Consider the following 16,223-nt stretch of genomic DNA (forward strand, 5'->3'; position numbering starts at 1 on the left):
TAAACACCGGAAAACAGAAATAAATAAAAAGGCATCATAAACATCCGATCGGTCCCTTTATTTTTACTCACTTTAGTGCGTCATGGTTTATCATGCCCAGCGCATTAACGGCCGCATCACGTATATCGACGACTTCGCAGCGTAACAACGGTATTACCAGCTTGTAAAGGGCCACCGGTGAAGCGGTCGTACCACTGGACTTGTCGCTTCGGTCCGCCGACAGCGAGTCCGGAGAAGAGCTGCAAGTAAACCCATAGTCGCCAATAGCATGAAGGCATATGAAGGAGGAGAAGAGAAAAGAAACAAACAAACGATGTAACAATGGTACACAACACGTTAATATGCTATTTACAACCATTACCATGCTACAAGCCGCTAAGGTAAACAGAAAAAAAACAACAACCGAACAAAGTATAAATCGCACTAATATAGTAAAAGGTAGTAAGTAGTAACAATGGCAATAGTGATGGTTGGATGACAATGAGCTGAAATACTGCACTGTGGGTTTCTATGGCAATCTCGTTACGAATCGCAGCCAACATAAAAATTCAGTCTAGTAGGGGCTAAAAATCATTTTTGTTTGCTTTTACGCCAACACATCGATAATATTCAGCGCAATACGAACAACAGCTAAGATGAAACAAGTAATTGATATTGAATAATCACGTTACTACAGTCTAATAGGAGAACATAAGAGCCTATACTGCAACCAACACGACTTGGTCACAATGTTGACGTTTCTTGAAAAGTATTGCAACTATTCAACTGATGTGTTGTTGGTTAATCAAACCGAATTTTAAAATAAAACTAAACAGTTAACTATGTTGTAGTTCATAGGTAATCTTGAAAATTTATTAAACATTTGGAAAACCCTGCATGGTAAACATTTTCCAACAAGATTGAGAACCAAAGCAAAAATGTACGTTCCCATTACATTTGGTGCAACCATTTTATTTATTTTTATCTTTAAATATATTAACCATGTTTCATATTGTAGCGAATATTTTATTAGTAAGTCAACCACAGTTACTCTCCATGTTTTATAAATAAAAAATGTACGAAAGTATGACGATGAGCTTGTGTAAAAATATGATGATTATTTGTAGTACCACGTCATTTCCGTATGCTTTAAAAATGGACGTCGATGTTACGCACACAGATGATTGAAAATTGAAAACCTAACTTTCCAATTAGTTTTGCTAGTAATGATGTATGTGTGTGTGTGTATATATGTGTCGGGAAGATCAAGCAACTAATTCCGCTGATGACTCTACGGCAATCAACGCAACGAAAAACACTAACAAGAAAACCGGTTTGTGCTTTAGTTTTCCTTTAACTGAAAAATACGGTAAATGAATGAAACTAGAGCATATTTAAGAAAGAAACAACAAACGGTCTAGAAATGAAAGTATACATCTGCTGTAATAGTAAACTAAAACTGAGCAGATAAACACTGAAATTGTGAAACGCGAATGAAACACAACATGGAAACGATTAACCGAAAAGAGGAACAAAACGAAAATAAATGAACGAAAACAAATAAAAAAACAAAACAAACATAATGAGTGAACGTACGAAACGAAAGACGGTAAAAGTAAAAGTAGTTTACGTGTAAAACTATGCCGGAAAAATGAAAAGAAAATAAACGTTACCCTTGTCTCTTATGTCTGGCATCTTTGCGACCATAGGATAGAGGTAGGGTGAAGCGTGTCACGATTCCTTCTGGTCCAAACACGGATGACGGTATATTGTCCAACGAGTCGGACAACGAGCGGGAATCCGACTGATCATGCAGACTGATAGTTGCGTGATGTACGTACGTATGTGTGTATGTATGTGTGTATTTTTTTTTTGTTGATGTATGCGAACGGAGCAAACATGTTCAGGATCAACAGGACATATTCCGTAACAATTCGTCCAACAAATCGCATTATCAAGCCCGAATTAAAAAAAATCCATTTGGAGTGTGTATCATACCGTTTTAAGTTCATAGTTTATGGGAATTTTATATATATAGAAGAAAAACCATCATGAAAACGGTTTGAGATATATTGTGTTAAGTGTTAAAGTTCGCAAATAAGTAAGCAATAATTAACAATATTAAACGACACAGCGTTGATTTTAAAATACATGGAATTTGTAGGTAGAATCGTAGAAAACAAAGCCACAAATGTAGTGTTTGTTTTTGGATTTTTATCATTGTTGTTGTTGTAGATGTAGAGGTCGGTCGGTAAAGAAGTAATGGCGGATAGTGGTGTAACAGTAGAAAGGTCGATAAACGGTGAAATTTGTTGTTCGTTTAACAGGATATGTGACGCGCGTCGGCATAAAGAGAAGAAACATGAAAGAAAAACATACTTTTAAGTGTTACAATCATTCACAATGTCACACAATCGAACAATTTGTAATGCTTTTTTGTAACATGTGCTTGTGTAGGGGTTTTTTTTCCTGAAAATTACAAAACTTAAAAACCAAACCAAATTCCGATTGTGTTTTCCCCGTATCCTTTTTCCCTTATCCCTTTATATGCCACTAGTGCAATTAACACATTTTTAGCACATTTTTTTACAGCAAAAGGTGGTCTCATTGTTATGCCTTTCTTTATAAGTAAACAGTGAGTAGTGAATTAAAATGATACAACATTTAAAAAAATCCATTCAACTTCAATGCCCTTTGGAAAACCGCACACACACACAGAGACACACACACTAAACACTAAAACACACGCAATAAACTAAATAATCGAAACCGAAATTTTATGTTTCACCATCACACAATATTGAAGAAAAATAAATAGAAAAAAAAAACAAAAACCCACTTCAACAAATGTTTGTGATATGTTTGTGAACCAAACCGTAGTGCTATGAGTGTGTAAAATGTATCGAAGTGAAGTGCAGAAAACCACACGACGATCGTATTCACTAGTTGCAGCCACAATATCAACAGTGGTACAGAAAACTTTGCTGATTTATGCACTGTACAACAACTGTGTGTACTTATGGTAAAGCAGTGACAGGATGAACAACGAATCAGTGTAAGTAAAACACAAAAACACATTAAACAAAACAGAAATAAATCAAATAATAGTATTATATTGAAAAGTTAAAAGAGATCGAATTAAAATATTCTTGTATACTAGCCATTTCTCATATAATTAATATAAAACACAAATTTCAAAACAAAAAAATATGATTACCCAACAAAGCGTGTATCAATTATCTGTTCTATATATTGCAAATGGGGATAATCTGTACACACATCCTATTATCAGTTAGTAAACTAAACATAATCTAACCCGAACCATACTCATCTGAACCTATTTCCATTTTCATTACAAAATACGAAACCCTAATTTTCCATACAACAATTAATTTTATGAAGAAATAAAAGCCCCATGGATGTTATTTGTTCTGCATCCCAAGAAAAATAAATATCACAATACTGAAATAATTGTTTCTACTACACATTTAACGAAAAAAAATACACAAAACAAACACACACTAAAACCGACTATAAATGATGTTAATAATAAACTATGTAAAGATTACAACTAACTATATCACCAATCGAAAACCATACATATTATATAATACCGTAACGGAAGAAAAAGGAAATGGAGCCAAATGGTTCACACTATCTTTTACGAAAACCATCCATTAGTTAACATACAATTCGACACCCATCATTACACGACACATAGTGTGGGAAGGAAGAAATTGTACGGAAATTGCAATCGATGATAAAGATCCGGCGGTACGCAAACAGTACGCTGTTGCTGATGCAGTATTAAAAAAAAAAGTGTCAAGTCTACCCTTCTTCCGTAATGCGACAACGGTTGACACATGCACACGGACACTTACCTTAGGCTGAGATCAGGCGAGGCGCATCGTACGGCGACGCTTGGCATTTGCGGTATAAGACGCATTGCGAGCGCTACCTGATTTTTCCACAGATGTGCCAGCGAGTCACGTTGCGCCTCGGAGGGAGGTTTTTTTGTTGGTGCGGAACTGCGTAGTAACGAGGCACGATTGTCACTAACCGGGCTGCAGTGGCGATGGAAACGATATAGGACCAAAAGCAACAAAAAAAGGATCGTTAATTTTCATGCTTCGTGATGTTTCTTTAGGAGTTTTGGAAAAGATTTTTTCTTCACGGGTTTGCTGTTTTTTTTTACATACGTTGGGTCAATCACGTTGAAGAGGCTCGTTACACGTTGGTAGCAAATAGGCCATGCCTGTGCCACTACCGATGGGCAGTGCTGTAAAACGCGCGTCCGTTCCATGAATCCGAACAGACACACGCTCCATGGATCGTACGCTTGGCCGAGCGCCGATTGCGACAGACAAAGTGTCAAAGTGGACGCTTTGGTTGATTCCTCGATGTGGCCCGTCGTCCATACGCCACTGTTACGGTCCACAATCCATTGCAGATCGATCACATTCGCGTTCAGCATTGCCGTACGATCTGTCTGAGGTAGCATGTGTAAGCATTTCTCGAGAACCTACGAATGACCAAGACAATTGTGAAGTTTGGGCACAAAAAATATCAATCTCGTTACAAATATTTACCTGTGGGCAGCATTTATCGATCACGTCAATCAGGGCTGGTTCCGTTTCAGGAATACCTAGCAATTTTTTCAATACTTTCACCTGAAAAAACATGAAAATAACATTTTATTTATTACATTTGAAATAAATATAACCCCGAAACTACTGGATCGTTCAGAATTCCACAACATCGTAATTCCACGATATTACGATATCGTAATATCGATAGAGAAATCGATTACGATCATATTAATCATTTAAATCGTTGAAATCTAACCTATCATCAATCATATCACCAACACTTACCTCCTTCAGTATGCTGACCGCAAACTTGCGTGGTTGCGATCGACAATTGCAAAGCATAACCAATGCTAAACCTTCGACCATGTGCATTGTCGTCGCTAGCGGCAGTTCGTGTCCTTTCTTCCCACCGGTAGCACTGTTACTGCCCGCCGTCGAATCTGCGGTTGTACCTCCACCAGCACCACCAATACCGCTGCTACTACTCGTACCAACTCCACCGATGGCTCCCGCCGTAATGGTGGTCGTTTGTGTAATGGAAGAAATGCCCGAACTGCCGCTGGAGTTGGAATTTATTGTAGCAGCATTTAGCGATGCACTGACAGCCGTTTGCGGGAGTAGATTTGATTTTAACAATCCCAAATCTTGCTGATTAGTAGCACGACCTGCGACCAAACCACCAACGGGCTGTCCCGGAGCAGGAACTCCACCACCGGTTCCAATCGGTCCGCTCTTTGTGTTGAGTGTGTTGTTGTTACTGTTGCTGTTGCTTCCCGTGCCGAGCAAATTACGCCATACCGTCAGAAAGGCGTACAGCATACGCAACCCATTGTCCAGCAGCTGTGGAAACGTGTCCACTACGTCTCGTGCTAAAAACTGACTAAAGCCTTGTATCACATCCTGGCGCCATTCGGGAAAATCGCAAACCAACGTTTGTAGCGATTGATGGGCCAAGCCACGCAACTCCTCATCCATGTGGATCGTTAGCCGGGACAGCATATCCACCAGCTCGTGGCCGGTCATATTGTCCGGTGTGAGGCGTGGTACCGCAGCAATACAAGTACGGAACAAATCGATGCGTGGCTTTCGTTCGCCGGTTAGCATTTCGTCTAGCTCCTTGTTTTGGTTCTGTATCACCGTCATCATTAGCGGACGGCCACAATGTATATCGAGCGCACGCAGAATGTCCACGAACACGCGCCGCACGTGCGGGAAGTAGTTAGACATCCCGATGCTACGTGCCGTATCTTCGGTAAGCATTTTGTTCAGATACGTTTTCTTCACGCGCAGCGTATTGCCGGACGGCAGTACGCCCACCGTACGTGGCATCGGTGGTTCGCCGTCCTTCTGCTGCAGCGAGTCCGCCACCACCATGAACGCTCGCAACCCAATGCTCATACGCTCCGGCGTCATAATGATCTTGATCGGACGGCCCACACACAGCAGCTCGAACACGATCTCGCGCATCGCAAAGTCGAGCCGTTCCTGGGCGATAAATTGGATGATTTTTACAAATATATTAAGCGGTGTGTCCCGCGGCACAACGGCTTTAGAGCCACGTGGAAACAGCGAATTTACGATGCTTTGCAGCCGCGAATGGGTGGCCGAATTGGATTCACACTTTATGCGGATGATGTACACCCACAGCAACCGGTACAGCGATTCCAGCGCAACGCGACTCATTTTGGGATCTTTGTTCTTCAGATTGCTCAGACACATCGCCAGAAAGCAGTGCCAATTGCTGAGAAAGAACGATTTCTGCGATACGCACAGCAAGCACGTCACCAGCGGGAACAGGGCCAGCTTGTGCTTCGACTTCGTGCATGCGTCCAACGTTTGCGAGTACAGCAAATCGATGAAGTTTTTCACGCACGGTACGTTTACTTCATTTTTCACCGTTGCCGCTACCGGTACTAGAATTTCCACGAACAGCCCCGCCATCGCATGCTTTATGTCCTTATCCTTTACCTCCAGGAAGTACTGTGCGCATTCGTGCATGAACTGAAACGATGCCTCAAACTCCTCGATCGGGGCCATCTTGACGCGGAAAAACTTCATACCCATCAGCAGGCTGATAATACTGTGCGTTGTGAACGGGCTCGGTTCCTTGCTGCGCAACTCCTTCAGCTCCGTCATGAACCGCTTCCGTACGGAGGAGAAACGACTCTGCGCCAATACGCCGACCACCTCCGCGTACAGATCGGCTATGCGATAGCAGTCGTTGGCGTTCGGTGCCGTCTGTGCACCTTCTTTGTACTTGAACTGACGGAAGGCAAGGTTTTCGATCTGCTTCGTTATATCATCATGCCCCGGATGGAACGGAAACTGGCGCAGTATCTCGATCAGCGCAAGGCAGAAGATGAACTCTACTGCCGCTTCCCGGCGCAACAGTTGATACTCTAAATCCAGGCCCGATTTGTTCGCCGTATGGTGTGCGGCCGAGCTTGGGCCCGTTTGCAGATCGCGCTTTATGTTCTTGTCACAAATCTGATGCTTGTGCCAGGCAAGCAGTGCCTTCAGCAGCGACGGCAAACAATGTTCAGCGACGGAACCGAGCGCTTGCAGCAGCTGATCGAACTGATAGTCCTCACCGCGCTGCAGCAGCTTGGGCAAATTTTTGTCCGACCCATCCAGCAGCACGCTTTCGATTTTCTTCTCCGCCTGCACGGTAAAGTCAGTGAACAGCGTACGCATGACGATTTCACCCGGCCGCAATGTACCGTCGGATGCCGCCATCATATCGATTGTGGCTACCATGCCACCACCACTGTTGCCGGACAGGATTGCCGAACGGTTGTGACTATTCCAAGGCAACAAACTAAGCCGCACTGAGGTGATGTTCGAGACGCTTAGCGGTGATTTCGATGGTTCGGAAGTTTCGATATTGACCGGACGCTCGATCACGGTTATAGTATCGCCCTCGTCCACTATTGTACTGTTGTTCCCTCCCGTCCCGATGTGTCCCGATGCTCCGGTGCCAACTGGGGCCAACTGGGAAAGCTGCATTTGAGATCCATTCTTTGAGGTCCGATCGTTGCTAAGCTTGGGCGTATTGCGCACACTATCGGATGATTGACCCACCGTTCCAACACTAGCGGCACCGGTTGATTCATGCTGAATAGTGTTGCTTTGCTGCTGGTTTATTCCCCCATTTGTTGATTCACTGTTGTGTTGAGATTCTACAAGGGAAAAAGAGGAGAAAGGAAAGCGTATTAATAACAATTCCCAAACATACAAAACTGAAGAGATTTTTACTAAGTTTAAAGTAAATCTTTGTTATGTATTTGTATGAAATTAGCCACATTATGCTGTTATCTTTTGCTAATAAATGCATTTTTATCAACATAAAAATATTCTTTCCTTCCACTTTACTAGCGAACAATAAAAAAAAACGCTTAAAACGCTTGATAATTCTAGTGTTAAAAGAAAGCGTTCCAAGCATGAATGGAAAATTGTGAAAATAAATTGCCATACTTCCTGGAACGACAAAATTGGTCTCAAAATGGCCATATCCAAAATAGAACAGGATACAAAACGAAAAGATGAGAGAAACGTATCAACTGCAACCATTTAACCATTAATCATTTCCAGGAACGATTTTCAACACAGTGCGTAATATTTTTTTTTGCATGAAACAATTAAATTTAAGAGGAAGATTGAAGAGAAATTCGTAATAATAATTTCGTAGTAGAATAAAATATTTGAAGCGTTGGATTTATGGTATTGTTTAACATTAGAACTACCGGACCAGTCTTTTTGATTAGAACACTTCATTTTCAAATCTTAACAGGTTCTTAAAAAATATCATATTTTTTATCGTTTTTATATTTTGTTTCTAATATGTTTTCTCCTCACGTATGTTACGGACCGTTCTCTCGAATACGGAATATTTACAAATATGTAAAACTGTGACATTATGTAACATGAACGATTTTTCTTACTGAACGTACCACACAAAATGTTTCATTGCACTTTTACCAAGCATTTAAATTTTTATTGTTTTATTCACATTTATGGAACGTTAATGTTACCACTTTCACCATTATTTAATTATTTCCACTTAGCACAACTTATTTACTAAATCGCTTTTGTATGGAAATTTGCACTACCATTCTTTCGAAACGTTATTTTACGACTGAAACAGATGCTATTCTTCCCCTAAACAACACACCTCAGGTGTCGACCTGATCGATAATGAAAACACTCGTATATTGTGGCGGTTGCGAACGGCCGGTAAACGGAAGTAATTGAATCGCGCCACAATGCCACGTGACTGTTGCTAATTCCAAAATCCTCGCACAGAAACTGTAAGCCCGAGCAAGAGGAGCGATGTCGAACATAGACCATAATTTAGGGAAAAATAGCAACAAAATTAACACTTGCTACATGAATGGATGAATTGAATTTATTTACTTATTTAAATTCAATTTTTAGGCCAAATTTTAAAGCCTTACTCGATAGTGCAAATTATTAAAACTACCCATTTATGTCCTCGTTACCGAAGCCCCGTGTCCGCTATTCGAGGCGACACAAATAAACAACATATCACTACAGCTGAGATGAGCAAAACGGTCTTTGATCTTTTGGGGTACAAAAAAGAGAGGAAAATGCAAAACAAAAACTGCTGTTGAAATTGAAGGAAAAAGGAAAATATTTTTTTCACCCCGTGTTTTTTTTTCTTACTTACACCACATGTAACGCGGACACAAAATGTGGCGCGGGGAAAAAAATAAACATTCATTACGCGAAACATGTACCAGCACGTGCGCCATTTCAAAAATAGCACATCCCAAATAGTACAATTACGTAGGACATGGTTTTGCGGCATGTCTGGGTCCGATCCAGGATTCTTTTTTTTTTTTGGTTTTTGCTGTATTCTATAATATTTTTTTCTTTGTTTTAAAATTTATTTTTAACGTCATTTTTAGACATTCGTCAGGGGATATCAGAAACAACAATTGTTTGATGTTATCATTAATATTAGCTTTACTTCATTTTACATTACAAAATGCTTTAGTACAATTGTAACACCTTACAAAAACACTTTTCTAATGGTTTGTGTATACTCACGTGCCGGAGACAGTAGGACAAACGCGTGCCCAAAGCGCGCCACTATTCTAAGTAGTTTTCCAGGCAAACTGCCGCGTTCAAACATAAACAATTTTTGTGGGTTTACTTCGCTTATCGCTTATCACTCTTAAATGTTCAACTTTCTTCTAATACAAAAAAACCGATTAACTGTGATCAGTGTGATCCTCCATTCCACTGTGCCTCGTATAATTTGCGCTCAGCTAGACACTATGATCTGAGCTTTCTGAGCGGCCTTTGCTAATATAAAACGCTACGCAACATCACCATGCAAAGCTCACACCAGCACACAGGAACACAAAATGCTACCCTTTTTCCCTTTTCTAGCGGGCACAGCAGGGCGAGACAGCAGGGCAAAAGCAGACGGAAGCACAGCTAGTTATGTCCCGTGTAAGGTGCCATTTTTAGCACCCAAAAACCGCCGACCGTTCCACACTCTGTGATTGTGAATTGTGTAAAATAAAAAAACTAAAAACACACACACATATGTAAGTTTGTTCACTATGCTTACCGCAGGAATAATTCCCTACAAAACTAAACGAGATGAAATTTCATTCGTTTGCGTATAAAAGAAAACACAACATCCGATTCGATCGTACCAATCGTTCTTCTACCAGACGAAGATCAAGTACGATCGCTGTCAGTTGCAATACGCCACAGTACTATTCGCATATCGACAACACATAGAAGAGAGCGGGAAAATCGCACATCATATTTAAACGTTAACAATTCGACGGATGCTGTGTTTCCATCGTTAACCAACGCCATTAGGATGGTCATCTTCGCACGAGTGACGTTCTAAGTTGACTAATGTCTGTTGCGACATTAGGTAGTTTTTCTCCTCTCCTGTTTTTGTCCGATCAAGTGTGAAAGAATGGACTAGTGATCGACAGCAAAAAAGCAACTTTAGAAAATGAAAATATTACGCTGTTAATTATATCTTCACTGTGCTTAATTACGTTCAGTCGAAAAAATACACAAAATAAAATCGATCTTTACCAGTTCACTAGCAAAACAATGCTTCATTCACAACAATTCTGTGACCACAAGGACAGCTTAGCAAAACAGATTGCACCTCTGTTACACGTTTGGAAATTTTACACCACTTGAATACCGATAAAAGATAATACGGAAAGCCAACAGATTATTGCAAACCACGATAAGAGTAGCAAACGAAACTGACAATTTAATACGAGATAATATTTGTTTCTATTTTAAACACGCGTACAACAAGGCAAAAAACAAATGAATGGGTCACACACTAATTAATTCACAAAATGCGCCAGCAAAGGGAAGAATCTTTTGTCAACGATTAGGCGCTTCGATGAGTGTCCACCCTTCTGGCCGGAAGAAAAATGATCTTACAACACACAGCAGTCCGTCGTCTTATTGTCATTTTACAACAGCACAAACAAAGCAGAACACCCAGACGGTTCAAACATCGCCTGAGAAACACATGACTCTGACTATACGAGATCTGTACGCGTACAGACAGACAACGCAACATCGGTGTGCGCGTCAGGGTGAAAATGTTGTTATCTATCGGTTTACAACCAAGCATCGACAGCGAAAGCAAAGCAGGAGATGGTACACGATAGAGCAAACAAAAAAATGTATATTACTACCGCTACCGGCCAACAATGATACGCACAAAAATCAATTCCACCGGCGTAACAACGCGCAACCTATAAACCATGCGTGCGCGTTGGTGTGTGTTTTTATCTAATAAAAATAATAGAACAGTGATATAATTATTTGCTAAATACATTGAACCAATGAATAATTTAAAGGGCTTTCCTGTTCAAATACAAAAATTTTCACCCATTTTTGTATTCTTTTCAAATTAAATTGGAATATTTAGATATGGAACATCCTTTTCATTGTAAATTAAATTTATTCTGTGGAAAGTTTTCTTAACTGACAAATCCGTTATGTTGAGATGCTTTGCGCAGAATCGATTTCAAGTTGCAACGGTTTGAAAGTGGTGGAAAGATCCCACATCGATCTCTAAATATTCCAAATCAACTTGAAAACAATCGTGGAAGGGTTCTAGCTTTATCAGTGCATCAGAAATCCCATGGAACAAACCGGTATTGCAGTCAAATATTTACTTCTGCATATTTTAATTCAACTTGCAAGGAATTCAGAAACCCTGTAACAAAAACAGATTTTTTACTATTTTATAATTTATGTAATTTATCCTTAGTTTTGAATATGCAAGTTAAACAATTATGAATGGGTACGTGTAAGTTGCACGACTCCCAGTAATGTCTTATTAAAGATTCTTACTAAAGTGCTAATGAGTAAACGATCATCAAAAACAAAAGCTTTCTGACCTTGTGTGCTCTTTGTAGCTCATCCATATTCTTGTCCCAAAAGTTAAGTGGTAGGTATGTTTACTAGAGGCCGAATAGGCTTATGTTTACCATCTGACCATGTAGTCAAATAGAGTACTTATATCATTCGAATCATGAGAATCATGTCAGATGAGAATCGATTGACGACGTTTCAGTTTATTAGACTAAACGCCCTATTGTTATGTCTGGATACTTCTTCCAGAACGTTCCTTTATTGTTACTATTTTAATGTAAATTGCATTTTAATAAAATGTTGTAGTTTAGAGAGCTTGAAAAGACTTTGACCCCACCGGGATTCTTTTGTCTCTTTCGGTTATTTTGTCACAATCTTTACATTTTTGTAGAATACTGAAAAAGCAATCGAAATAGGCCCTGCTTTATACTCAAATTTCACAATACCAATGTCTACGTGAATGTTTGTATAAAGATGCTCGTTATGTTATATGGACGATTGCTATATCTAACAGCCATCATAACAAACACAGCATAAAGAGCATAAGAAAGGGGGTGTTTTGCAGATCGAAGTTCTATAGCCATACCCGTTACTACTATAGTATTACACACATATGATACTTATTGTTGAGCAGCTACTGAATGTGGAAAGTCCATGCTATGGAGCAGAATAGTTTATGTTCATCGCAGCAGGAAGCATTGCTTCTACATCAGAGGCGTAGTGCTGTTCTGTCATCTAACCAAATGACCTGCATCAGCAACACAAAGCATATAAGCGTATGTAAACAATGGTGGCGCGATGAGGAAGCCTCCGTTTTACGTCATTGCGATTCTTCTGAATTTTTCCAACATCAATTGCAATCGGAAAGCAATCGCAGTCTGGCGCTTAGTTACGTAAATATCATTCATAGGACAGGTTCACCGTGCTGGATAAATCTCCCAATAGCTGAAAACTACTGCATCATACAAAATACATAAGAAAGCACGCACATAGCAAGGAATGTCTGCAATGTGTCTCCTTGGTACTGCCGCATCAGATTATGCCAGAATCTGGCGACAATGATATTAGCGATATGATCCAGCAACATTTTCTGGTCGCTTACCTGTACCGCTGGCTGCTAAATTTGTGCTGCTTCCGGACGGAATGTCTTCGCCATTGTCGGCCGTGTCCATCCCATCGTCGGTAGTTTCACGCTGCATTGTGCGATTACTGATTGGATGACGACCGTCGAAACGGTGGTCAGCGTCCAGGCAAATCCCAGCTACGTGAATCACACAACAATAACAGCCTGGGTAAACACTAATACGCACGCTTTTCACTTTTCACTATTGATCGAGCGGTTGGCTATGTTGTGTTAATGTTGGAACTTTTTCCTCTTCTTTGTCGCTTTGCTCTTTTTTTTGTTGGTCTGTCAAATAAGTTGCTGACAGTGACAGCCAAAAAAAAGCATCCCCTAATGACAGTAGTTTTTACACCCCACTTTCGCACACACCCCCTAGGTGACAGTGCATGCAACAGCTGATTATTGTTTACATACCACCAATAAGTGTTTTATTTTAATTCATACACTAATTATCCTTTCATGGTACCGGACGATTTTTATTCCTGTATGAATGATAACGCTTAATCTACGCTCGTTCAAAGCATAATTACATCTTTTAAAATTGCGACCGGCTTTTAGCAAATCAGCTGTTTAGGTAAACAATTTACACCCACAATACCCAGCGCGCAAAATTTGACAAATACGCATGTTGATTTCAAAAATTATCGGTTTGATTGACGTCGTTTAATTGTAATTATAAGACGATAATAACAACATTATAAAGAAGTAGAAATGTATATTACTCAACTAATTAATCCATATTAATCCATTCCACATCCGGAAGCCCATTGGACATTCTTTTTATACAACTCTCATTTATAAAAGTATTCCCTTCTCATCCATATGTTACGGTGGTTCTCGTGAAATTTGTGTTAGAAATATCACAAATTAATTCCCTTTCAGCGGATTTTGGTACAAAACAATCTTATCAATTCAGTATCAGCTAAACTAATTGAAATCCCAGCATAAACCAAACGTTTCCACAAATTGCACATCAATTGCCACCATTGTCAACTGCACATGTTGGGCCGGTTGCGGCAAGTGTTTTGACTGTAGATGTCACTCAGTGCAAATATTTCGCAACTATACAACAGCTCGATCTGCAACAAAAAGGCTATGAATATTGATATTCACCCGCTAACACACGATCCCACATCGGCATGGAAGGAAATATCGAAATCACAGCGTGTAATCAAAATCAACACCAAACCACCGACAGCAGACGTGCCATCGAACAAAGTGCGGGTCGTCTGCATGTCCGATACCCATTCGCTGACGCATCACATCAAGTTCGACATTCCCGAGGGCGATATTTTCATTCACGCCGGAGATTTTACGCGCTGTGGCAAGCTGGATGAAGTGGTCGACTTCAACGAATGGTTAAGTATGTTCTGCTCGTTCGTCTGTTCTTTTGCGGATGCGATGAAAGCTTCACGTTTGTGTTTTTGCTCCTTCACAGAGAAACTACCACATAAACACAAGCTGGTAATTGCTGGAAATCATGAGCTTAGCTTCGATCATACCTTTACCCATCCGTTCCAAAATGCAAGCGCCTGTTGCAAGAAGACGGGCTCCACGTTGCTGGATGAAATTCCAACGTTGGGAAACTCGAAGGAAAGCCTGGCGGAAGCGGTAAAAACGGAAAACATTCGACAGTATTTAAGCAACTGCACCTACCTGCAGGATGAATGCATCGAGCTGTACGGTTTGCAGATTTACGGTACACCCTGGCAGCCCGAGTTTTGCAAGTGGGCATTCAACGTGAAGCGCGGCCAGGCATGTCTCGAAAAGTGGGAACAGATACCGGAGAATGTGGATATACTTGTGACGCATACACCACCCGTTGGACACGGGGATCTATGCTGCTCCGGTGTTCGTGCCGGATGTGTGGAACTGCTGGCCACGGTGCAACAGCGCGTTAAACCAAAGTATCACGTGTTTGGGCATGTTCACGAAGGCTACGGTATTACTTCGGACGGAAGGATAATCTTTGTGAATGCTTCAACGTGCGATATTAACTACCTGCCCAATAATCAACCGATAGTGTTCGATGTGACCCTTCCGAAGGGTCGAACCAAAGACGACTAGACCGTTTTTGCAGGTTTCCCGTGTTAAGTAGCCTACCGTGCCATACCATGACATGCACACCACTCACGAAGTTTCTGCACTGACAAATCGTAGCGACTCATCATAGTAGCCACTCGACTTAAAGTTTCTATAGAACAACCAACAACATATAGCAGGCTGATTATCTTAAATGAGAGTAACGGCAGTCCATCATAGCCTACTTGGTAGTCGCTTAGTTATCATACACTCTTTTTACATACCATTTGAAAACCCGCCGGGATGGCGCTGAACAAACTCAAAGAACCAAAGGTTCATCCTTTACATAGGTATTATTGAACATGTGTGATTGTCTGCTTCATCGAATTTTCTACGCGGATGTTTGTTTTTTCGGTCTCTATAAATCTACAAGATATACAAATTATACATCTGCCTGAAGACAGTATGATTGTGGCCTTCGTATGGCAATAAAACAAACAAAAGAACACGAAACGAAGCTAATTCAAGTCAGTGCTCCCACATACAGTCAAAGTTCTTGCCGCACAAAGAAAAACGCAATTACTTATCTAATTAGCATATACAACAATTGGGTAAAGGAGTGTAACAAAAAAGATCACATTAAGACTAGAGTTTAGCTGCGAAATACATCAATTACATGTTTTCCTTTCTATTTATCTAGCAAAGTAGTAGGGTTAATTGGACAGTAGAAGTAATTGCTCAAGTTATATTTCTATTTAACGATTTTCAAATAATTACTTTAATGATGTTTTTTTTTTAATGCTGGCAACATTCTTTCCCATCTTTGTTTCCAATCCGATTACGTAGAAAGAACATGTAATATTTGTGATTTTTAATTCCTAGACGCAGAAGTTGCAAACAGCTTATGCTATCACCGAGTACTTGTAATAATCGTGTTTCTTTAGATAAAAAAAAAGTTGTTTTATACACGCATGTTTGTCGGATTAGTTGTTGCGCAAAATTGTTTCTTTCTCGCCTATTAATAAACATTCTCTACAAACAATTGTGTTAAATTTGTGCTATTTATTATAAAACTACTTCCAGATTGCGTTTCTTTCAACCATTGGTAGTAT

General features: G+C 40.2%; 2 protein-coding genes across 8 annotated transcripts in view; one reads left to right on the forward strand and one right to left on the reverse strand.

The window, feature by feature from the left end:
* The window catches only part of LOC125770405 (protein furry), a 39,665-nt gene extending 26,290 nt beyond the window's left edge, over positions 1-13,375 (reverse strand). For 2 of the 7 annotated variants that reach the window (XM_049439914.1, XM_049439911.1), the window contains exons 1-7: positions 13,069-13,375; positions 4,854-7,747; positions 4,569-4,649; positions 4,179-4,501; positions 3,861-4,043; positions 1,653-1,796; positions 72-239 (exon numbers count right to left, since the gene is read on the reverse strand). In XM_049439914.1, coding sequence (XP_049295871.1) covers positions 72-239; positions 1,653-1,796; positions 3,861-4,043; positions 4,179-4,501; positions 4,569-4,649; positions 4,854-7,747; positions 13,069-13,165 — 3,890 coding nt within the window. In that variant the 5' untranslated portion in view covers positions 13,166-13,375. Of the gene's footprint in view, positions 1-71; positions 240-1,652; positions 1,797-3,860; positions 4,044-4,178; positions 4,502-4,568; positions 4,650-4,853; positions 7,748-8,518; positions 9,544-9,638; positions 9,785-11,021; positions 11,269-13,068 lie in introns of those variants that run through there. The other 5 variants (XM_049439917.1, XM_049439915.1, XM_049439913.1 and 2 more) reach the window with 4 other exon arrangements.
* Positions 13,376-14,015: 640 nt separating this feature from the next.
* Positions 14,016-16,020, forward strand: LOC125770485 (UPF0046 protein C25E10.12). Its single transcript, XM_049440174.1, has 2 exons — positions 14,016-14,452; positions 14,528-16,020. The coding sequence occupies exons 1-2, from the start codon at positions 14,125-14,127 to the stop codon at positions 15,154-15,156; spliced, it is 957 nt and encodes a 318-aa protein (XP_049296131.1). The 5' UTR covers positions 14,016-14,124; the 3' UTR covers positions 15,157-16,020.
* The last annotated feature ends 203 nt before the right edge of the window (positions 16,021-16,223 follow it).

Source organism: Anopheles funestus, chromosome 3RL, assembly GCF_943734845.2.
Source record: "Anopheles funestus chromosome 3RL, idAnoFuneDA-416_04, whole genome shotgun sequence".
Classification (NCBI taxonomy): domain Eukaryota; kingdom Metazoa; phylum Arthropoda; class Insecta; order Diptera; family Culicidae; genus Anopheles; species Anopheles funestus.

Excerpts from the sequence above, each read along its gene's own strand:
- LOC125770485 (XM_049440174.1), top strand. The coding sequence starts at position 14,125 with ATGTCACTCAGTGCAAATATTTCGCAACTATACAACAGCTCGATCTGC. Across the intron at positions 14,453-14,527 it reads CGACTTCAACGAATGGTTAA|AGAAACTACCACATAAACAC; the intron begins GTATGTTCTGCT and ends GCTCCTTCACAG.